At 39.5% G+C, this 25,390-nt stretch overlaps 1 protein-coding gene across 1 annotated transcript in view; it reads right to left on the bottom strand.

Moving 5' to 3' along the window:
* Positions 1–25,390, bottom strand: part of CACNG1 (calcium voltage-gated channel auxiliary subunit gamma 1) — a 132,791-nt gene that overhangs the window by 16,050 nt on the left and 91,351 nt on the right. The window contains exon 2 of the mRNA XM_053707883.1: positions 12,190–12,264. Coding sequence (XP_053563858.1) covers positions 12,190–12,264 — 75 coding nt within the window. The remainder of the gene's footprint in view (positions 1–12,189; positions 12,265–25,390) is intronic.

Below are 25,390 nucleotides of genomic sequence, written 5' to 3'. Positions count from 1 at the left end.
CTTATTGTGTTTGGAGACAAAGATAATTCCTCCTGTACAGTTTTGCTCTTCATGTCTAAATAAAACTTCAACATTTAAAGATAAGATGTCTCTCCCTGAGCCTCCTGTCTCTCAGGATAGTGTTATCCTAGCTACACCTCAGCTTTTCCCCACAAGCTTCCCAAGCTTTACATGCAGTGCCTTGCGGTCACGCTCAACCTCCTGGGGGTGTTTTTTCGGGATATCGCTGCGCAGATTACTTCTGCTGTTTATGCAGCTTTATAAGCTTTCCAAAGGTTTCTGGTAAGCGTAAGAGGAAATCTAAACATATTGATGTTAGTAAGGCTGACTCCGCTAAGGCTGCGTTAGTCAGTTTGTCTCAATTTGATGAGGATGATTCTTCAGTGGCTTCTGAGGGGGAATTGTCAGATTCTGATACTGTAGTGACAAATTCTGCAGATTCAGAGTAGATTAATTTCAGATTTAAGTTAGAACACTGAGTTCTTTTGAAGGAGGTTCTTGCTACTCTGACACATCTGCTAGCGCTGCATAATCTGTTGGTGCTCTACAAATAACCAATAATAATAATCTGTTGTGGAGAATCCAAAGAGGTCTAGTAAGCTTAATATGGTATATGTTGTACCCTCATCTGTGGAAGTATTTCCAGTTCCAGACTGTATGGCAGATATTATAACTCAGGAATGGGATAAACCAGGGATTCCCTTTTCCCTGTCCCCTGTTTTTAAAAAGATGTTTCCTGTTGCTAATGCTATTAGTGATTCGTGGCACATGGTGCCCAAGGTAGAGGGAGCTATCTCTACTCTGGCTAAGAGAAATACTATTCCTGTTGAAGATAATTGTTCTTTCAAGGATCCCATGGATAAGAAGCTTGAGGCTTTTTTGAAGAAGATGTACATTCATCAGGGATTACAGTGGCTAGTATTTCTACAGTGCGGGGGCAGCATCATATTGGTGCAATGATTTATCTAATCTTATTCTAGAAGAGACTACTATAGAGGAGATCCAAGACAGGCTCAAGGCTCTCAAGCTAGCCAATACCTTTATTTGTGATGCCAACATGCAAGTTCTTAGGTTGGGTGCTAATATTTCTGGTTTTACTGTTTAAGCTCGCAGAGCTCTCTGGTTAACATCTTGGTCTGCAGATGTTACATCCAAGTCCAAGCTTTTATCTCTGCCTTATAGGGTAAAACCTTGTTTGGACCAGGTCTGGCAGAAATTATTTCTGATATTTCAGGTGGAAAGGGTTCTTTCCTACCTCAGGATAAAAAGAATAGACCTAAGGATCGCCAGAATTCTAATTTTCATTCCTTTCATAACTTTAAGGGACAGAAGTTGTCCTCTTCCTCTTCCAAGTCGGATCAATCCAAGTCTTCTTGGAGGTCCAGTCAGCCTTGGAATAGGGGGAAGCAAGCTAAGAAGCCTTCCGTTGATTCTAAATCAACATGAAGGGGCCGCCCCTGATCCTGTAGTGGATCAAGTGGGGGTCAGGCTTGGATACACGATATTCCAGATCCTTGGGCCATAGATATAGTATCCCATGGTTACAGAATAGGATTCAAATCTTGTCCTCCCAGGGGCATGTTCCACCTGTCAAGGTTATCTGCGAACTAGATAAAGTGAGAGGCCTTCTTAAACTGCGTAAAGGAACTGTCATCCCTGGGAGTGATTGTTCCAGTTCCTCTAGAGGAACAGGGTCTAGGATTCTATTCAAATCTATTTGTAGTTCCCAAGAAGGAGGGCACTTTTTGTCCCATTCTGGACCTAAAGTGTCTCAATCAATTCCTCAGGGTTCCGTCTTTCAAGAAGGAGACCATCCGTTCTATTCTTCCTTTGGTCCAAAAGGGTCAGTTCATGATGACCATAGATCTGAAGGACGCATATATGTTCCTATTCACAGGGATTATTACCAGTATCTAAGGTTTGCCTTCCAGGACAAACATTTCCAGTTTGTTGCTCTTCCTTTTGGCCTTGCTATAGCTCCCAGAATTTTTACAAAAGTTTTAGGGGCTCTTCTAGCAGTGGTGAGGTACCAGGGTATTGTTGTGGTGCCTTATCTAGATGACATACTAGTTCAAGCACCATCTTTTCAATTAGCAAGATCTCATACCAAGATGTTGTCTATTCTACGTTATCACGGATGGAAAGTGAATCTTGGAAAGAGTTCCCTTGTTCCAGGTACAAGGGTTAGTTTTTTGGGAACAATCATAGATTCCCTGTCCATGAAGATTTTTCTGACGGACGTCAGAAAATCCAAACTTCATGTTTCTTGCCTGTCTCTCCAGTCTGCTATTCATCCATCTGTGGCTTATTCGTCCATCTGTACATGGAGGTGATTGGACTGATGGTTGCTTCCATGGACATCATTCCTTTTGCTCAGTTCCATTTGAGACCTCTGCAGCTATGCATGCTCAATCAATGGAATGGGGACCACTCAGATCTCTCGCAGAAGATAAATTTGGATTCCCCAACAAGAGTCTCTCTCTCACGGTAGGTTTCACAGGACCATCTGTCTCGGGGCACATGCTTCCTGAGGCCTTCCTGGGTGATTGTGACCATGGACGCTGGGGAGCAGTTTGGGGTTTCTTAAAGACACAGGGTCTGTGGACTCCAGAGGAGTCGTCTCTTCCAATAAACATCTTGGAGTTGAGAGCAATTTTCTATGCTTTAATAGCTTGGCCTTAACTAGCTTTGGTCCAATTTATCAGATTTCAGTCAGATAACATCACCTCAGTGGCCTACATCAATCACCAGGGAGGAACTCAGAGTTCTTTGGCAATGAAGGAGGTGACTCACATTCTCCAGTGGGCGGAGGCTCATGATTGCCATCTCTCTGTCATCCACATATCAGAGGTGGACAACTGGAAGGGGGATTTTCAAAGCAGGCAGACTTTTCATCCCGGAGAGTGAGCTCTCCACCCAGAGGTTTTCAAAGTTATATCTCTCAGATGGGGGGTTCATCAGGGATTACAGTGGCTAGTATTTCTACAGTTGCGGGGGCAGCATCATATTGGTGCAATGATTTATCTAATCTTATTCTAGAAGAGACTACTATAGAGGAGATCCAAGACAGGCTCAAGACTCTCAAGCTAGCCAATACCTTTATTTGTGATGCCAACATGAAAGTTCTTAGGTTGGGTGCTAATATTTCTGGTTTTACTGTTTAAGCTCGCAGAGCTCTCTGGTTAAAATCTTGGTCTGCAGATGTTACATCCAAGTCCAAGCTTTTATCTCTGCCTTATAAGGGTAAAACCTTGTTTGGACCAGGTCTGGCAGAAATTATTTCTGATATTACAGGTGGAAAGGGTTCTTTCCTACCTCAGGATAAAAAGAATAGACCTAAGGGTCGCCAGAATTCTAATTTTCATTCCTTTCATAACTTTAAGGGACAGAAGTCGTCCTCTTCCTCTTCCAAGTCGCATCAATCCAAGTCTTCTTGGAGGTCCAGTCAGCCTTGGAATAGGGGGAAGCAAGCTAAGAAGCCTTCCGTTGATTCTAAATCAACATGAAGGGGCCGCCCCCGATCCTGTAGTGGATCAAGTGGGGGTCAGGCTTGGATGCACGATATTCCAGATCCTTGGGCCATAGATATAGTATCCCACGGTTACAGAATAGGATTCAAATCTTGTCCTCCCAGGGGCATGTTCCACCTGTCAAGGTTATCTGCGAACCAGATAAAGCGAGAGGCCTTCTTAAACTGCGTAAAGGAACTGTCATCCCTGGGAGTGATTGTTCCAGTTCCTCTAGAGGAACAGGGTCTAGGATTCTATTCAAATCTATTTGTAGTTCCCAAGAAGGAGGGCACTTTTTGTCCCATTCTGGACCTAAAGTGTCTCAATCAATTCCTCAGGGTTCCGTCTTTCAAGAAGGAGACCATCCGTTCTATTCTTCCTTTGGTCCAAAAGGGTCAGTTCATGACGACCATAGATCTGAAGGAAGCGTATATGTTCCTATTCACAGGGATTATTACCAGTATCTAAGGTTTGCCTTCCAGGACAAACATTTCCAGTTTGTTGCTCTTCCTTTTGGCCTTGCTATAGCTCCCAGAATTTTTACAAAAGTTTTAGGGGCTCTTCTAGCAGTGGTGAGGTACCAGGGTATTGTTGTGGTGCCTTATCTAGATGACATTCTAGTTTAAACACCATCTTTTCAATTAGCAAGATCTCATACCAAGATGTTGTCTATTCTACGTTATCACGGATGGAAAGTGAATTTTGGAAAGAGTTCCCTTGTTCCAGGTACAAGGGTTTGTTTCTTGGGAACAATCATAGATTCCCTGTCCATGAAGATTTTTCTGACGGACGTCAGAAAATCCAAACTTCGTTTCTTGCCTGTCTCTCCAGTCTGCTATTCATCCATCTGTGGCTTATTCGTCCATCTGTACATGGAGGTGATTGGACTGATGGTTGCTTCCATGGACATCATTCCTTTTGCTCAGTTCCATTTGAGACCTCTGCAGCTATGCATGCTCAGTCAATGGAATGGGGACCACTCAGATCTCTCGCAGAAGATACATTTGGATTCCCCAACAAGAGTCTCTCTCTCATGGTAGGTTTCACAGGACCATCTGTCTCGGGGCACATGCTTCCTGAGGCCTTCCTGGGTGATTGTGACCACGGACGCTGGGGAGCAGTTTGGGGTTTCTTAAAGACACAGGGTCTGTGGACTCCAGAGGAGTCGTCTCTTCCAATAAACATCTTGGAGTTGAGAGCAATTTTCTATGCTTTAATAGCTTGGCCTTAACTAGCTTTGGTCCAATTTATCAGATTTCAGTCAGATAACATCACCTCAGTGGCCTACATCAATCACCAGGGAGGAACTCTGAGTTCTTTGGCAATGAAGGAGGTGACTCACATTCTCCAGTGGGCGGAGGCTCATGATTGCCATCTCTCTGTCATCCACATATCAGAGGTGGACAACTGGAAGGGGGATTTTCAAAGCAGGCAGACTTTTCATCCCGGAGAGTGAGCTCTCCACCCAGAGGTTTTCAAAGTTATATCTCTCAGATGGGGGGTTCATCAGGGATTACAGTGGCTAGTATTTCTACAGTTGCGGGGGCAGCATCATATTGGTGCAATGATTTATCTAATCTTATTCTAGAAGAGACTACTATAGAGGAGATCCAAGACAGGCTCAAGACTCTCAAGCTAGCCAATACCTTTATTTGTGATGCCAACATGAAAGTTCTTAGGTTGGGTGCTAATATTTCTGGTTTTACTGTTTAAGCTCGCAGAGCTCTCTGGTTAAAATCTTGGTCTGCAGATGTTACATCCAAGTCCAAGCTTTTATCTCTGCCTTATAAGGGTAAAACCTTGTTTGGACCAGGTCTGGCAGAAATTATTTCTGATATTACAGGTGGAAAGGGTTCTTTCCTACCTCAGGATAAAAAGAATAGACCTAAGGGTCGCCAGAATTCTAATTTTCATTCCTTTCATAACTTTAAGGGACAGAAGTCGTCCTCTTCCTCTTCCAAGTCGCATCAATCCAAGTCTTCTTGGAGGTCCAGTCAGCCTTGGAATAGGGGGAAGCAAGCTAAGAAGCCTTCCGTTGATTCTAAATCAACATGAAGGGGCCGCCCCCGATCCTGTAGTGGATCAAGTGGGGGTCAGGCTTGGATGCACGATATTCCAGATCCTTGGGCCATAGATATAGTATCCCACGGTTACAGAATAGGATTCAAATCTTGTCCTCCCAGGGGCATGTTCCACCTGTCAAGGTTATCTGCGAACCAGATAAAGCGAGAGGCCTTCTTAAACTGCGTAAAGGAACTGTCATCCCTGGGAGTGATTGTTCCAGTTCCTCTAGAGGAACAGGGTCTAGGATTCTATTCAAATCTATTTGTAGTTCCCAAGAAGGAGGGCACTTTTTGTCCCATTCTGGACCTAAAGTGTCTCAATCAATTCCTCAGGGTTCCGTCTTTCAAGAAGGAGACCATCCGTTCTATTCTTCCTTTGGTCCAAAAGGGTCAGTTCATGACGACCATAGATCTGAAGGAAGCGTATATGTTCCTATTCACAGGGATTATTACCAGTATCTAAGGTTTGCCTTCCAGGACAAACATTTCCAGTTTGTTGCTCTTCCTTTTGGCCTTGCTATAGCTCCCAGAATTTTTACAAAAGTTTTAGGGGCTCTTCTAGCAGTGGTGAGGTACCAGGGTATTGTTGTGGTGCCTTATCTAGATGACATTCTAGTTTAAACACCATCTTTTCAATTAGCAAGATCTCATACCAAGATGTTGTCTATTCTACGTTATCACGGATGGAAAGTGAATTTTGGAAAGAGTTCCCTTGTTCCAGGTACAAGGGTTTGTTTCTTGGGAACAATCATAGATTCCCTGTCCATGAAGATTTTTCTGACGGACGTCAGAAAATCCAAACTTCGTTTCTTGCCTGTCTCTCCAGTCTGCTATTCATCCATCTGTGGCTTATTCGTCCATCTGTACATGGAGGTGATTGGACTGATGGTTGCTTCCATGGACATCATTCCTTTTGCTCAGTTCCATTTGAGACCTCTGCAGCTATGCATGCTCAGTCAATGGAATGGGGACCACTCAGATCTCTCGCAGAAGATACATTTGGATTCCCCAACAAGAGTCTCTCTCTCATGGTAGGTTTCACAGGACCATCTGTCTCGGGGCACATGCTTCCTGAGGCCTTCCTGGGTGATTGTGACCACGGACGCTGGGGAGCAGTTTGGGGTTTCTTAAAGACACAGGGTCTGTGGACTCCAGAGGAGTCGTCTCTTCCAATAAACATCTTGGAGTTGAGAGCAATTTTCTATGCTTTAATAGCTTGGCCTTAACTAGCTTTGGTCCAATTTATCAGATTTCAGTCAGATAACATCACCTCAGTGGCCTACATCAATCACCAGGGAGGAACTCTGAGTTCTTTGGCAATGAAGGAGGTGACTCACATTCTCCAGTGGGCGGAGGCTCATGATTGCCATCTCTCTGTCATCCACATATCAGAGGTGGACAACTGGAAGGGGGATTTTCAAAGCAGGCAGACTTTTCATCCCGGAGAGTGAGCTCTCCACCCAGAGGTTTTCAAAGTTATATCTCTCAGATGGGGGGTTCATCAGGGATTACAGTGGCTAGTATTTCTACAGTTGCGGGGGCAGCATCATATTGGTGCAATGATTTATCTAATCTTATTCTAGAAGAGACTACTATAGAGGAGATCCAAGACAGGCTCAAGACTCTCAAGCTAGCCAATACCTTTATTTGTGATGCCAACATGAAAGTTCTTAGGTTGGGTGCTAATATTTCTGGTTTTACTGTTTAAGCTCGCAGAGCTCTCTGGTTAAAATCTTGGTCTGCAGATGTTACATCCAAGTCCAAGCTTTTATCTCTGCCTTATAAGGATAAAACCTTGTTTGGACCAGGTCTGGCAGAAATTATTTCTGATATTACAGGTGGAAAGGGTTCTTTCCTACCTCAGGATAAAAAGAATAGACCTAAGGGTCGCCAGAATTCTAATTTTCATTCCTTTCATAACTTTAAGGGACAGAAGTCGTCCTCTTCCTCTTCCAAGTCGCATCAATCCAAGTCTTCTTGGAGGTCCAGTCAGCCTTGGAATAGGGGGAAGCAAGCTAAGAAGCCTTCCGTTGATTCTAAATCAACATGAAGGGGCCGCCCCCGATCCTGTAGTGGATCAAGTGGGGGTCAGGCTTGGATGCACGATATTCCAGATCCTTGGGCCATAGATATAGTATCCCACGGTTACAGAATAGGATTCAAATCTTGTCCTCCCAGGGGCATGTTCCACCTGTCAAGGTTATCTGCGAACCAGATAAAGCGAGAGGCCTTCTTAAACTGCGTAAAGGAACTGTCATCCCTGGGAGTGATTGTTCCAGTTCCTCTAGAGGAACAGGGTCTAGGATTCTATTCAAATCTATTTGTAGTTCCCAAGAAGGAGGGCACTTTTTGTCCCATTCTGGACCTAAAGTGTCTCAATCAATTCCTCAGGGTTCCGTCTTTCAAGAAGGAGACCATCCGTTCTATTCTTCCTTTGGTCCAAAAGGGTCAGTTCATGACGACCATAGATCTGAAGGACGCGTATATGTTCCTATTCACAGGGATTATTACCAGTATCTAAGGTTTGCCTTCCAGGACAAACATTTCCAGTTTGTTGCTCTTCCTTTTGGCCTTGCTATAGCTCCCAGAATTTTTACAAAAGTTTTAGGGGCTCTTCTAGCAGTGGTGAGGTACCAGGGTATTGTTGTGGTGCCTTATCTAGATGACATTCTAGTTTAAACACCATCTTTTCAATTAGCAAGATCTCATACCAAGATGTTGTCTATTCTACGTTATCACGGATGGAAAGTGAATTTTGGAAAGAGTTCCCTTGTTCCAGGTACAAGGGTTTGTTTCTTGGGAACAATCATAGATTCCCTGTCCATGAAGATTTTTCTGACGGACGTCAGAAAATCCAAACTTCGTTTCTTGCCTGTCTCTCCAGTCTGCTATTCATCCATCTGTGGCTTATTCGTCCATCTGTACATGGAGGTGATTGGACTGATGGTTGCTTCCATGGACATCATTCCTTTTGCTCAGTTCCATTTGAGACCTCTGCAGCTATGCATGCTCAGTCAATGGAATGGGGACCACTCACATCTCTCGCAGAAGATACATTTGGATTCCCCAACAAGAGTCTCTCTCTCATGGTAGGTTTCACAGGACCATCTGTCTCGGGGCACATGCTTCCTGAGGCCTTCCTGGGTGATTGTGACCACGGACGCTGGGGAGCAGTTTGGGGTTTCTTAAAGACACAGGGTCTGTGGACTCCAGAGGAGTCGTCTCTTCCAATAAACATCTTGGAGTTGAGAGCAATTTTCTATGCTTTAATAGCTTGGCCTTAACTAGCTTTGGTCCAATTTATCAGATTTCAGTCAGATAACATCACCTCAGTGGCCTACATCAATCACCAGGGAGGAACTCTGAGTTCTTTGGCAATGAAGGAGGTGACTCACATTCTCCAGTGGGCGGAGGCTCATGATTGTCATCTCTCTGTCATCCACATACCAGGGGTGGACAACTGGAAGGGGGATTTTCAAAGCAGGCAGACTTTTCATCCCGGAAAGTGAGCTCTCCACCCAGAGGTTTTCACAATTATATCTCTCAGATGGGGGGTTCTGGAGTTGGATCTGATGGCGTCTTGTCAAAACGGCAAGCTTCCAAAGTACGGTTCAAGGTCAAAAGATCCTCAAGCCGTTCTGGTAGATGCTCTAGCACACCTGTTTCCTCCATTTGTGTTGCTTCCACGAGTAATTGCTCGCATCAAACAGGAGAGAGCTTCTGTGATTCTAATAGCTCCTGCATGGCCTCGCAGGATCTGGTTCCCGGATCTGGTGATGATGTCATCTCTTCCGCTGTGGAGGTTACCTTTCATGAAGGACCTTCTACTTCAGGGTCCTTTTCTTCATCCAAATCTGGTTTCTCTGAAGCTGACTGCTTAGAGATTGAAAGCTAAGTTTGGCTAGACGTGGCTTCTCTGAGAAAGTCATAGATACTATGCTTCAGGTTCGTAAACCGGTTACTCACAGAATTTACCATAGGGTATGGTGTAAATACCTTCATTGGTGTGATTCAAAAGGTTTTTCTTGGAACAAAGTAAGGGTTCCTCGAATTTTGGCTTCAGGAGGGCCTTGAGATGGGTTTGTCAGTTAGTACTTTGAAGCGTCAGATTTCTGTTCTGTCTATTCTTCTGCATAAACGTCTGGCAGTCCTGCCAGATGTTCAGTCTTTTGTTCAGGCCTTGGTCCGAATCAGGCCTATGTTTAAATCTGTTGCTCCTCCTTGGAGTCTTAACCTTGTTCTTAGTGTTCTGCAGCAGGCTCCATTTGAGCCGATGCATTCTGTTAATATTAAATTACTATCTTGGAAGGTTTAGTTTCTTCTTGCTATTTCTTCTGCTCGCAGAGTTTCCAAACTTTCGGCTCTGTAGTGTGATTCCCCTTACCTTATTTTTCATGCTGATAAGGCGGTCCTTCATACTAAGCTGGGGTTTCTCCCTAAGGTAGTGTCGGATTGCAATATTAATCAGGAAATTGATGTTCCTTCTTTTTGTCCTAACCATTCTTTCCCAACTTGGATGTTGTGCATGCTCTTAAATTTTACCTTGAAGCAACTAAAGATTTTCGGCAGACTTCTGCCCTGTTTGTTGTTTTATCTGGTAAGCGTAGGGGTCAGAAGACCATGTCTACCACGCTTTCTCTCTGGTTGAGAAGTGTTATCCGTTTAGCTTATGAGACAGCTGGACAGCAGCCTCCTGAGAGAATTACGGCTCATTCCACTAGAGCTGTTTCATCCTCATGGGCTTTAAAAAAATAAAGGTTCTGTGGAGCAAATACATATGAGAAATTGTTGCCTTATGTGTTATATATGTGTGTTCCTGGCAGTCAAGGGTATAAAATCACTACTGTGTACTTCTGTTTTTGGCAGCCAAAAGGATAATAATATTAATCTGTATGTCACTGGTAGCTAAGGGGAGCCAAGTTCAATTCTGAAAATTTTAGCTGATGGATCAAGGGTCTGGTCTAAAGTAAAGCTTTGTGGGGGGCATTATGGGGCCCAAACCTACTGCCTGTGTTCAGTCACCTATACTGTCCAGTAGTTTGGTGAAGCACAGCCGGCAACCCTAGATACCAGATATCTAATTTTCAGCATTTGCAGGTTAAAATGTTTGCTTTTCACCTCTCTAGGGAGCTTGAGACATGCAGAATTTTACCCAAAATTAAGAGACGTTTAATGTCCTTTTTGAAATTTACCATATTTCTGCAATATCTTTTTTTTTTTATCAGCCTGTAGGTAAAACAGCAATTCAGAGGCTGTATTTATCTTTAGAGGGGTGAGCTCCTAAATGTCTTTTCTGTAATGTAATTCTGAAGATTGCCGACTCCAAATGTAACACTGCTATGCACCCTCTAGTGCCCCATTTTTAAGTCTTCCTAATAAGGGAAAACTAGGTTACAACAGAACAACACTTATTGCTTTATAGGTATTAAAACTTTACACTTATTTTTTGTTTAATATTTAAATAACTAATATAATTGTATTATTATTTTATTTATATAATCTTTGCTTTAAATATACAGTTTTATCTAATGTCCCTTTAAATATATAGTTAAAATTGTGTTCCTGAGTCACTCCACATAAGGAGCAAAGATCCATAACCATTGGCCTTTTTCTCATTTGTAACTGAATGGCATGTTCCAGGAGTGAAGCTTTTTAAAGAGATTAAACGCACAATAATTGTTTTGAATAACATAAAATGCTCTAAAAAAATAGAATGTCCCTTTAAATGAAAAGGGACACATGTCAAAATTAAACTTTCATGTAGCGAGCATACAATTTTAAACTTTCTAATTTACTTTTGTTATCAAATTAGCTTTGATATTATTTGTTGAAGAGTAAACCTAGGCAAACTCATAGGAGTGTGCACGTGTCTTTAAATCTCTATGGCAGCAGTATTTGCAACAATGTCTAATATTGATACAAACATTGTTGCAAGATCTGCTGCCATAGAGAGCTAAGGACCTGTACTTTCCTGAGTTATATTTTGATTCCAATATCCTTTTAACAAATCACTCTCTTATCCCTTTAAAGGGACATAAAACCTAGCCATTTTTTTTCATGGTTCAGATAGAACATACAATTTTAAACAACTTTCAAATGTACTTTTATTATCTAATTTGCTTCATTCTCTTGGTATTCTTTGTTGAAGTAGCAGCAGTGCACTAATTGGAGCTAGCTGAAAGCCAATGACAAGAGGCTTCTGAGCCTACCTAGGTATAATTTTCAACAAAGGATTCAAAGAGAACGAAACAAAGTAGATAATAGTAATAAATTGGAAAATTGTTTAAAATAGTATGCTCTATCTGAATCATGAAAGAAAAAGAAAAAATGGGTTTCATGTCTTTTTAAAGTGGGCAATCTTGTTCTACAATCCCAGCAATTCCCATGGGCAATACAAATGAGCTCATTTCACGTCCTCTCCTTGAGTAACAATCATAAAAAATGCAAAATGGTGCACTCACTGCTGAAATTGCAGCTAAGCAGTTTCTATAATGTTAACAAATAAAAAAAAATGAAATTAGTTAACCTACTAAAATTGTGTTAAGTGATATTTAGTTAAAAAAAACAAAAACTTTTCCGTAACTCTTCTTATTGTTAGAAAAACAAGAAAAACAAACCTTTTTGTGTTGTAACCTCAAAGATTTCGGCATTTTCCCCTGAAGTAAAATGTTTGAAATATGAACAGCTATAATCTAAAAGAGAAAAAGAGAAAGGGTTATAGGGCGTGCTGATTATGTCTCAGGAAACCTGCCAATACTTTTCTAAATAATGTAACAGAGTTTATTTTGTTGGACTAAAGAAAAAAAATTTAAACCGTAAATACACTGACTCTCCGCTTCCCTATTGTGAACTAATGTTCTGGCTAACATCAAAAGAATAACAGAGCTGCAAAGATCTATTAAACAGATGAAAAGAAAGTGTTACTTTATTCATCACACAAAATTATACCTAAGAAGTAACCCATAGAAAGGAGAGAGGTGCAAAATTAATTAAACATTTGTTGATTTTGACATTTTTAATATTATTTAAATATTGATCACTTGTAATTAATTTCTTTGATGTTTCTACCCATTTTGTTGAAAGAGAATTTAAGCTCTAATCAATTAATTTAGTTTTTTTTAAATTAAATTGAATATGTCAGTTTACTTAAACTAAACATTTATTTCTTTAAAGACAGTTTGATGTCAGACTTTTACTCCCCCCCCCCATATTATGTTTTTCTGTTTCAACATTTGCCACAGTAGACCCTGCCATAGTTATACATTGGCTGAAGAACTACTTGAACTCAGTGGATAAAATTTGTTTTGAGAGGCAGCTAAAAGTCGATTTCTACTAGACATGTGCGGTTCGTTTCGGATTAATTCGGAAATTCGGTAAATTCGGTAAATTCGGAGATTCGGATCGATTCGGATTTCCGAATTAAAATACTTCCGAATCTACCGAATGAATCCGAAATAGCTGCCGTATCTCCGAATAAATCCGAATTAGCTCGTTAAGATTCGGCATTTCCCCATAGGAAACAATGGGAGTTTCGGCTGAAAAAAAACTAACACCGCAGCCCCATTGTTTCCTATGGGGAAACACTAAGTCTGCACCTAACACCCTAACATGTACCCCGAGTCTCTAAACACCCCTAATCTAACACTTATTAACCCCTAATCTGCCGCCCCCGCTATCGCTGACACCTGCATTATTTTATTAACCCCTAATTTGCCGACCGAATATCGCCGCCACCTACATTATAGCTATTAACCCCTAATCTGCTGTCCCTAACACCGCCGACCCCTACATTATAGTTATTAACCCCTAATCTGCCTCCCCCAACGTCGCCGCAATCTAACTACAAGTATTAACCCCTAATCTGCCGACCCGATATCGCCGCCGCCTACATTATAGCTATTAACCCCTAATCTGGTGTCCCTACCACCGCCGACCCCTACATTATAGTTATTAACCCCTAATCTGCCTCCCCCAACGTCGCCGCAATCTAACTATAAGTATTAACCCCTAATCTGCCGACCCGATATCGCCGCCGCCTACATTATAGCTATTAACCCCTAATCTGCTGTCCCTAACACCGCCGACCCCTACATTATAGTTATTAACCCCTAATCTGCCTCCCCCAACGTCGCCGCAATCTAACTACAAGTATTAACCCCTAATCTGCCGACCCGATATCGCCGCCACCTACATTATAGCTATTAACCCCTAATCTGCTGTCCCTAACACCGCTGACCCCTACATTATAGTTATTAACCCCTAATCTGCCTCCCCCCAACGTCGCCGCAATCTAACTACAAGTATTAACCCCTAATCTGCCGACCGCAAATCGCCGCCACTATAATAAATGTATTAACCCCTAAACCGCCGCACTCCCGCCTCGCAAACACTATAATACATTTTATTAACCCCTAATCTGCCCTCCCTAACATCGCCGCCACCTACCTACAATTATTAACCCCTAATCTCCCGCCCCCATCGTCGCCGCTACTATAATAAGGTTATTAACCCCTAAACCTAAGTCTAACCCTAACCCTAACACCCCCTAACTTAAATATAATTTAAATAAAACGAAATAAGTTTACTATAGTTAAATAAATGAATCCTATTTAAAACTAAAGACTTACCTGTAAAATAAACCCTAAGATAGCTGCAATATAACTAATAGTTACTTTGTAGCTATTTTAGGATTTATTTTTATTTTACAGGCAACTTTGTATTTATTTTAACTAGGTACAATAGTTATTAAATAGTTAATAACTATTTAATAACTACCTAGCTAAAATAAATACAAATTTACCTGTAAAATAAATCCTAACCTAAGTTACACTAACACCTAACACTACACTATCATTAAATTAACTAAATAAATGAATCATATTTAAAACAAAATACTTACCTGTAAAATAAACCCTAATATAGCTGCAATATAACTAATAGTTACATTGTAGCTATTTTAGCATTTATATTTATTTTACAGACAACTTTGTATTTATTTTAACTAGGTACAATAGCTATTACATAGTTATTGACTAATTAATAGCTACCTAGTTAAAATAATTACAAAATTACCTGTAAAATAAATCCTAACCTAAGTTACAATTAAACCTAACACTACACTGTCATTAAATAAATTAACTACAAGTACCTACAATTATCTACAATTAAATAAACTAAAGTACAAAACCCCCCCACTAAATTACAAAAAATAAAAAAATATTACAAGAATTTTAAACTAATTACACCTAATCTAAGCCCCCTAATAAAATAACAAAGCCCCCCAAAATAAAAAAAAATGCCCTACCCTATACTAAATTACAAAAGTTAACAGCTCTATTACCTTACCAGCCCTGAACAGGGCCCTTTGCGGGGCATGCCCCAAAGAAAACAGCTCTTTTGCCTGTAAAAAAAAAACACAATCCCCCCCCACATTACAACCCACCACCCACATACCCCTACTCTAACCCAAACCCCCCTTAAATAAACCTAACACTACCCCCCTGAAGATCTCCCTACCTTGAGTCGTGTTCACCCAGCCGGGCCGAAGTCTTCATCCGATGGGGCAGAAGAGGACATCCAGACCGGCAGAAGTCTTCATCCAAGCGGGGCAAGAAGAGGTCTTCCATCCATCATACAAGTACCAAAATACAAACAAACACTAAATTACCAAAAATAATAAAATATTACAATAATTTTAAACTAATTACACCTAATCTAAGCCCCCTACTAGCTATTAATATAGCTTCAATATAACTAATAGTTACATTGTAGCTATTTTAGGATTTATATGTATTTTACAGGCAACTTTGTATTTATTTTAACTAGGTACAATAGTTATTAAATAGTTAATAACTATTTAATAACTACCTAGCTAAAATAAATACAAATTTACCTGTAAAATAAATCATAACCTAAGTTACAATTACACCTAACACTACACTATCATTAAATTAACTAAATAAATGAATCCTATATAAAACTAAAGACTTACCTGTAAAATAAACCCTAATATAGCTGCAATATAACTAATAGTTACATTGTAGCTATTTTAGCATTTATATTTATTGTACAGGCAACTTTGTATTCATTTTAACTAGGTTCAATAGCTATTAAATAGATATTGACTATTTAATAGCTACCTAGTTAAAATAATTACAAAATTACCTGTAAAATAAATCCTAACCTAAGTTACAATTAAACCTAACACTACACTATCATTAAATAAATTAACTACAAGTACCTATAATTAAATGCAATTAAAAAAACTAAACTAAAGTACAACCCCCCCCCCACTAAATTACAAAAAATAAAAAAATATTACAAGAATTTTAAACTGATTACACCTAATCTAAGCCCCCTAATAAAATAACAAAGCCCCCCAAAATAAAAAAAATGCCCTAACCTATACTAAATTACAAAAGTTAACAGCTCTATTACCTTACCAGCCCTGAACAGGGCCCTTTGCGGGGCATGCCCCAAAGAAAACAGCTCTTTTGCCTGTAAAAAAAAAACACAATCCCTCCCCCCACATTACAACCCACCACCCACATACCCCTACTCTAACCCAAACCCCCCCTTAAATAAACCTAACACTACCCCCCTGAAGATCTCCCTACCTTGAGTCGTGTTCACCCAGCCGGGCCGAAGTCTTCATCCGATGGGGCAGAAGAGGACATCCAGACTGGCAGAAGTCTTCATCCAAGCGGGGCAAGAAGAGGTCTTCCATCCATCAGAAAAGTACAAAAAAACAAACAAACACTAAATTAGCAAAAATAATAAAATATTACAATAATTTTAAACTAATTACACCTAATCTAAGCCCCCTACTAGCTATTAATATAGCTACAATATAACTAATAGTTACATTGTAGCTATTTTAGGATTTATATTTATTTTACAGGCAACTTTGTATTTATTTTAACTAGGTACAATAGCTATTAAATAGTTAATAACTACCTAGCTAAAATAAATACAAATTTACCTGTAAAATAAACCCTAACCTAAGTTACAATTACACCTAACACTACACTGTCATTAAATTAACTAAATAAATGAATCCTATATAAAACTAAATACTTACCTGTAAAATAAACCCTAATATAGCTACAATATAACTAATAGTTACATTGTAGCTATTTTAGCATTTATATTTATTTTACAGGCAACTTTGTATTTATTTTAACTAGGTACAATAGCTATTAAATAGTTATTGACTAATTAATAGCTACCTAGTTAAAATAATTACAAAATTACCTGTAAAATAAATCCTAACCTAAGTTACTATTAAACCTAACACTACACTATCATTAAATAAATTAACTACAAGTACCTACAATTAAATACAATGAAATAAACTAAACTAAAGTACAAAAAAAACAAACACTAAATTACAAAAAATAAAAAAAATTACAAGAATTTTAAACTAATTACACCTAATCTAAGCCCCCTAATAAAATAACAAAGCCCCCCAAAATAAAAAAAATGCCCTACCCTATACTAAATTACAAAAGTAATCAGCTCTATTACCTTACCAGCCCTGAACAGGGCCTTTTGCGGGGGCATGCCCCATAGAAAACAGCTCTTTTGCCTGTAAAAAAAAACACAATACCCCCCCCCACATTACAACCCACCACCCACATACCCCTACTCTAACCCAAACCCCCCTTAAATAAACCTAACACTACCCCCCTGAAGATCTCTCTACCGTGTCTTCACCCAGCGGGCCGAAGTCTTCATCCGATCGGGCAGAAGAGGACATCCAGACCGGCAGAAGTCTTCATCCAAGCGGGGCAAGAAGAGGTCTTCCATCCATCAGAAGTCTTGATCCAGGCGGCATCTTCTCTGTTCATCCATCCGGAGCGGAGCGGCAGCATCCTGAAGACATCCCACGCAGAGCATCCTCTTCTTTCTTGATCCGACGACTAGGTGACTGTACCTTTAAGTGACGTCATCCAAGATGGCGTCCCTTGAATTCCGATTGGCTGATAGGATTCTATCAGCCAATCGGAATTAAGGTAGGAAAAATCTGATTGGCTGATTCAATCAGCCAATCAGATTCAAGTTCAATCCGATTGGCTGATGGAATCAGCCAATCAGATTGACCTCGCATTCTATTGGCTGTTCCGATCAGCCAATAGAATGCGAGCTCAATCTGATTGGCTGATTGGATCAGCCAATCGGATTGAACTTGAATCTGATTGGCTGATTGAATCAGCCAATCAGATTTTTCCTACCTTAATTCCGATTGGCTGATAGAATCCTATCAGCCAATCGGAATTCAAGGGACGCCATCTTGGATGACGTCACTTAAAGGTACAGTCACCTAGTCGTCGGATCAAGAAAGAAGAGGATGCTCTGCGTGGGATGTCTTCAGGATGCTGCCGCTCCGCTCCGGATGGATGAACAGAGAAGATGCCGCCTGGATCAAGACTTCTGATGGATGGAAGACCTCTTCTTGCCCCGCTTGGATGAAGACTTCTGCCGGTCTGGATGTCCTCTTCTGCCCGATCGGATGAAGACTTCGGCCCGCTGGGTGAAGACACGGTAGAGAGATCTTCAGGGGGGTAGTGTTAGGTTTATTTAAGGGGGGTTTGGGTTAGAGTAGGGGTATGTGGGTGGTGGGTTGTAATGTGGGGGGGGGGGTATTGTGTTTTTTTTTACAGGCAAAAGAGCTGTTTTCTATGGGGCATGCCCCCGCAAAAGGCCCTGTTCAGGGCTGGTAAGGTAATAGAGCTGATTACTTTTGTAATTTAGTATAGGGTAGGGCATTTTTTTATTTTGGGGGGCTTTGTTATTTTATTAGGGGGCTTAGATTAGGTGTAATTAGTTTAAAATTCTTGTAATTTTTTTTATTTTTTGTAATTTAGTGTTTGTTTTTTTTGTACTTTAGTTTAGTTTATTTCATTGTATTTAATTGTAGGTACTTGTAGTTAATTTATTTAATGATAGTGTAGTGTTAGGTTTAATAGTAACTTAGGTTAGGATTTATTTTACAGGTAATTTTGTAATTATTTTAACTAGGTAGCTATTAATTAGTCAATAACTATTTAATAGCTATTGTACCTAGTTAAAATAAATACAAAGTTGCCTGTAAAATAAATATAAATGCTAAAATAGCTACAATGTAACTATTAGTTATATTGTAGCTATATTAGGGTTTATTTTACAGGTAAGTCTTTAGTTTTATATAGGATTCATTTATTTAGTTAATTTAATGACAGTGTAGTGTTAGGTGTAATTGTAACTTAGGTTAGGGTTTATTTTACAGGTAAATTTGTATTTATTTTAGCTAGGTAGTTATTAACTATTTAATAGCTATTGTACCTAGTTAAAATAAATACAAAGTTGCCTGTAAAATAAATATAAATCCTAAAATAGCTACAATGTAACTATTAGTTATATTGTAGCTATATTAATAGCTAGTAGGGGGCTTAGATTAGGTGTAATTAGTTTAAAATTATTGCAATATTTTATTATTTTTGCTAATTTAGTGTTTGTTTGTTTTTTTGTACTTTTCTGATGGATGGAAGACCTCTTCTTGCCCCGCTTGGATGAAGACTTCTGCCAGTCTGGATGTCCTCTTCTGCCCCATCGGATGAAGACTTCGGCCCGGCTGGGTGAACACGACTCAAGGTAGGGAGATCTTCAGGGGGGTAGTGTTAGGTTTATTTAAGGGGGGTTTGGGTTAGAGTAGGGGTATGTGGGTGGTGGGTTGTAATGTGGGGGGGGGGTTGTGTTTTTTTTTACAGGCAAAAGAGCTGTTTTCTTTGGGGCATGCCCCGCAAAAGGCCCTGTTCAGGGCTGGTAAGGTAATAGAGCTGTTAACTTTTGTAATTTAGTATAGGGTAGGGCATTTTTTTTATTTTGGGGGGCTTTGTTATTTTATTAGGGGGCTTAGATTAGGTGTAATTAGTTTAAAATTCTTGTAATATTTTTTTATTTTTTGTAATTTAGTGGGGGGGGGTTGTACTTTAGTTTAGTTTTTTAATTGTATTTAATTGTAGGTACTTGTAGTTAATTTATTTAATGATAGTGTAGTGTTAGGTTTAATTGTAACTTAGGTTAGGATTTATTTTACAGGTAATTTTGTAATTATTTTAACTAGGTAGCTATTAAACAGTAAATATCTATTTAATAGCTATTGTACCTAGTTAAAATAAATACAAAGTTGCCTGTACAATAAATATAAATGCTAAAATAGCTACAATGTAACTATTAGTTATATTGCAGCTATATTAGGGTTTATTTTACAGGTAAGTCTTTAGTTTTATATAGGATTCATTTATTTAGTTAATTTAATGATAGTGTAGTGTTAGGTGTAATTGTAACTTAGGTTATGATTTATTTTACAGGTAAATTTGTATTTATTTTAGCTAGGTAGTTATTAAATAGTTATTAACTATTTAATAGCTATTGTACCTAGTTAAAATAAATACAAAGTTGCCTGTAAAATAAATATAAATCCTAAAATAGCTACAATGTAACTATTAGTTATATTGAAGCTATATTAATAGCTAGTAGGGGGCTTAGATTAGGTGTAATTAGTTTAAAATTATTGTAATATTTTATTATTTTTTGTAATTTAGTGTTTGTTTGTATTTTGGTACTTGTATGATGGATGGAAGACCTCTTCTTGCCCCGCTTGGATGAAGACTTCTGCCGGTCTGGATGTCCTCTTCTGCCCCATCGGATGAAGACTTCGGCCCGGCTGGGTGAACACGACTCAAGGTAGGGAGATCTTCAGGGGGGTAGTGTTAGGTTTATTTAAGGGGGGTTTGGGTTAGAGTAGGGGTATGTGGGTGGTGGGTTGTAATGTGGGGGGGGATTGTGTTTTTTTTTTTACAGGCAAAAGAGCTGTTTTCTTTGGGGCATGCCCCGCAAAGGGCCCTGTTCAGGGCTGGTAAGGTAATATAGCTGTTAACTTTTGTAATTTAGTATAGGGTAGGGCATTTTTTTTATTTTGGGGGGCTTTGTTATTTTATTAGGGGGCTTAGATTAGGTGTAATTAGTTTAAAATTCTTGTAATATTTTTTTATTTTTTGTAATTTAGTGTTTGTTTTTTTTTGTAATTTAGTGGGGGGGTTTTGTACTTTAGTTTATTTAATTGTAGATAATTGTAGGTACTTGTAGTTAATTAGGTTTAATTGTAACTTAGGTTAGGATTTATTTTACAGGTAATTTTGTAATTATTTTAACTAGGTAGCTATTAATTAGTCAATAACTATTTAATAGCTTTTGTACCTAGTTAAAATAAATACAAAGTTGCCTGTAAAATAAATATAAATGCTAAAATAGCTACAATGTAACTATTAGTTATATTGCAGCTATATTAGGGTTTATTTTACAGGTAAGTATTTTGTTTTAAATATGATTCATTTATTTAGTTAATTTAATGATAGTGTAGTGTTAGGTGTTAGTGTAACTTAGGTTAGGATTTATTTTACAGGTAAATTTGTATTTATTTTAGCTAGGTAGTTATTAAATAGTTATTAACTATTTAATAACTATTGTACATAGTTAAAATAAATACAAAGTTGCCTGTAAAATAAAAATAAATCCTAAAATAGCTACAAAGTAACTATTAGTTATATTGCAGCTATCTTAGGGTTTATTTTACAGGTAAGTCTTTAGTTTTAAATAGGATTCATTTATTTAACTATAGTAAACTTATTTCGTTTTATTTAAATTATATTTAAGTTAGGGGGTGTTAGGGTTAGGGTTAGACTTAGGTTTAGGGGTTAATAACCTTATTATAGTAGCGGCGACGATGGGGGCGGGAGATTAGGGGTTAATAATTGTAGGTAGGTGGCGGCGATGTTAGGGAGGGCAGATTAGGGGTTAATAAAATGTATTATAGTGTTTGCGAGGCGGGAGTGCGGCGGTTTAGGGGTTAATACATTTATTATAGTGGCGGCGATTTGCGGTCGGCAGATTAGGGGTTAATACTTGTAGTTAGATTGCGGCGACGTTGGGGGGAGGCAGATTAGGGGTTAATAACTATAATGTAGGGGTCGGCGGTGTTAGGGACAGCAGATTAGGGGTTAATAGCTATAATGTAGGCGGCGGCGATATCGGGTCGGCAGATTAGGGGTTAATAAAATAATGCAGGTGTCAGCGATAGCGGGGGCGGCAGATTAGGGGTTAATACTTGTAGTTAGATTGCGGCGACGTTGGGGGGAGGCAGATTAGGGGTTAATAACTATAATGTAGGGGTCGGCGGTGTTAGGGACAGCAGATTAGGGGTTAATAGCTATAATGTAGGCGGCGGCGATATCGGGTCGGCAGATTAGGGGTTAATACTTATAGTTAGATTGCGGCGACGTTGGGGGAGGCAGATTAGGGGTTAATAACTATAATGTAGGGGTCGGCGGTGTTAGGGACAGCAGATTAGGGGTTAATAGCTATAATGTAGGCGGCGGCGATATCGGGTCGGCAGATTAGGGGTTAATACTTATAGTTAGATTGCGGCGACGTTGGGGGAGGCAGATTAGGGGTTAATAACTATAATGTAGGGGTCGGCGGTGTTAGGGACAGCAGATTAGGGGTTAATAGCTATAATGTAGGCGGCGGCGATATCCGATCGGCAGATTAGGGGTTAAATAATGTTATTATAGGGTTTGCGATGTGGGGGGGCCTCGGTTTAGTGGTTCATAGGTAGTTTATGGGTGTTAGTGACTTAGTGTACTAAATGGGTGTTAGTGTAGTAAAAACATACCGAATTTCGGAACGGAATAGAACCGAATTCAGCCGAATCCGAATAAATCCGAAACGAATTTATTCGGATCCGAATAAATCCGAAACGAATTTATTCAAATTTTGCCGAATCAGATTCGATCCGAAACGAAATTCTAAAAGTCCGAATCGATCCGAACCGAAAACGAACCAAATTTTTTAGCGGTGCACATGTCTAATTTCTACAGTTGCTAGAGTGAATTAAATGGTTTACAAATGGCTCCTTTACCTTTATATCAGCATTTGGAAGCTGATTTTGCCTGTGGTATTCATAGCTATACTGAAAGTTTCTATACTTAAGTATAGGTTATAGAAAAGTTGTGGAAACATAGTCATCAGAAGAAATTACACTCCCAGTGGGAGATAGGAGATATAAGTAATAAAATGTTCATTTTAAATTGTTCTCTATAAGTATTGAGCTTTGGTATACAGACAGATATAATATAAATAAGCATGTGTGAGTACAGAAAGTTATAAAATAAAGAAATCTGATTTCCCTGCAAGTACAACCCATTTTAATGGGTTGTGTTTTTAAAGTACAAAACCAGCCATTTAATATACAAAAATTAACATACAGAAGCTGTTTCTCATACATTTACACCCTGTAGCTGGTATAACAAATCAGTAGAAACACATTTATTTAAAAACAATTAATTGGAGTAGCCATTTTAATGGGATGTCAAAATAACAAGAGTATTACGAGTATAAAAGTTTTATAATGGAGCGAAAATACATTGTAACAAATAATACATAAATAAATAAATAGGAAAACAGGCAAACACCATGTATTGTGCTGCTGAATAATCTATTGGCACATTTCAAATAAACGGCTAGATTTAGAGTTTTGCATTAGAAGGGGTGCGTTAGCTACGCATATTTTTTTTCCCCCGCACCTTTTAAACAATGCTGGTATTTAGAGTTCTCTGAAGGGCTGCGTTAGGCTCCAAAAAGGGAGCGTAGAGCATAATTTACTGCCACTTCAACTCTCAATACCAGCGTTGCTTACGGACGCGGCCAGCTTAAAAAACGCGCTCGTGCACGATTCCCCCATAGGAAACAATGGGGCAGCTTGAGCTGAAAAAAAACCTAACACCTGCAAAAAAGCAGCGTTCAGCTCCTAACGCAGCCCCATTGTTTACTATGGGGAAACACTTCCTATGTCTGCACCTAGCACCCTAACATGTACCCCGAGTCTAAACACCCCTAACCTTACACTTATTAACCCCTAATCTGCTGCCCCCGCTATCGCTGACCCCTGCATTTTATTATTAACTCCTAATCTGCCGCTCCGTACACCGCCGCAACCTACATTATACCTATGTACCCCTAATCTGCTGCCCCTAACATCGCCGACCCCTATATTTATTAACCCCTAATCTGCCGCCCCCAACGTCGCCGCTACCTTACCTACACTTATTAACCCCTAATCTGCCGACCGGACCTCGCCGCTACTATAATAAATGTATTAACCCCTAAAGCTAAGTCTAACCCTAACCCTAACACCCCCCTAAGTTAAATATAATTTAAATCTAACAAAATAAAATAAATCTTATTAAATAAATTAATCCTATTTAAAGCTAAATACTTACCTGTAAAATAAACCCTAATATAGTTACAATATAAATAATAATTAGATTGTAGCCATTTTAGGATTTATATTTATTTTACAGGCAACTTTGTATTTATTTTAACTAGGTACAATAGCTATTAAATAGTTATTTACTATTTAATAGCTACCTAGTTAAAATAATTACAAAATTACCTGTAAAATAAATCCAAACCTAAGTTACAATTAAACCTAACACTACACTATCAATAAATTAATTAACTAAACTACCTACAAATATCTACAATTAAATCAACTAAACTAAATTACAAAAAAAAACACTAAATTACAAAAAATAAAAAAAGATTACAAGAATTTTAAACTAATTACACCTACTCTAAGCCCCCTAAAAAATAACAAAGCCCCCCAAAATAAAAAAATGCCCTACCCTATTCTAAAATAAAAAGTTAACAGCTCTTTTACCTTACCAGCCCTTAAAAGGGCCTTTTGCGGGGCATGCCCCAAAATCATCAGCTCTTTTGCATTTAAAAAAAACATACAATACCCCCCCAACATTACAACCCACCACCCACATACCCCTAATCTAACCCAAACCCCCCTTAAAAAACCTAACACTAAGCCCCTGAAGATCTCCCTACCTTATCTTCACCACGCCGGGTATCACCGATCTGTCCAGAAGAGAGTCCGAAGTCTTCATCCTATCCGGCAAGAAGAGGACATCCGGACCGGTAGACATCTTCATCCAGGCGGCGTCTTCTATCTTCATCCATCCAGCGCGGGACCATCTTGAAGCAGCCGACGCAGATCCATCCTCTTCTTCCGGCGACTCCCGACGAATGAAGGTTCCTTTAAGTGACGTCATCCAAGATGGCGTCCCTCGAATTCCGATTGGCTGATTGGCCTGATCGGAATTAAGGTTGGAAAAATCTGATTGGCTGATTGAATCAGCCAATCAGATTCAAGTTCAATACGATTGGCTGATCCAATCAGCCAATCAGATTGAGCACGCATTCTATTGGCTGTTCCGATCAGCCAATAGAATGCAAGCTCAATCTGATTGGCTGATTGGATCAGCCAATCGGATTAAACTTGAACCTGATTGGCTGATTCAATCAGCCAATCAGATTTTTCCTACCTTAATTCCGATTGGCTGATAGAATCCTATCAGCCAATCGGAATTCGAGGGACGCCATCTTGGATGACGTCACTTAAAGGAACCTTCATTCGTCGGGAGTCACCGTAAGAAGAGGATGGATCCACGTCGGCTGCTTCAAGATGGTCCCGCTCCGCGCCGGATGGATGAAGATAGAAGACGCTGCCTGGATGAAGATGTCTACCGGTCCGGATGTCCTCTTCTTGCCCGATAGAATGAAGACTTCGGAGCCTCTTCTGGACCTCTTCTTGCCGGATAGGATGAAGACTTCGGACCCTCTTCTGGACGGATCGGTGATACCCGGCGTGGTGAAGATAAGGTAGGGAGATCTTCAGGGGCTTAGTGTTAGGTTTTTTTTAAGGGGGGT

This window comes from Bombina bombina, chromosome 1 (assembly GCF_027579735.1).
Source record: "Bombina bombina isolate aBomBom1 chromosome 1, aBomBom1.pri, whole genome shotgun sequence".
In the NCBI taxonomy this organism is placed as follows: domain Eukaryota; kingdom Metazoa; phylum Chordata; class Amphibia; order Anura; family Bombinatoridae; genus Bombina; species Bombina bombina.
This window is presented reverse-complemented; position numbering and strand designations above follow the sequence as displayed.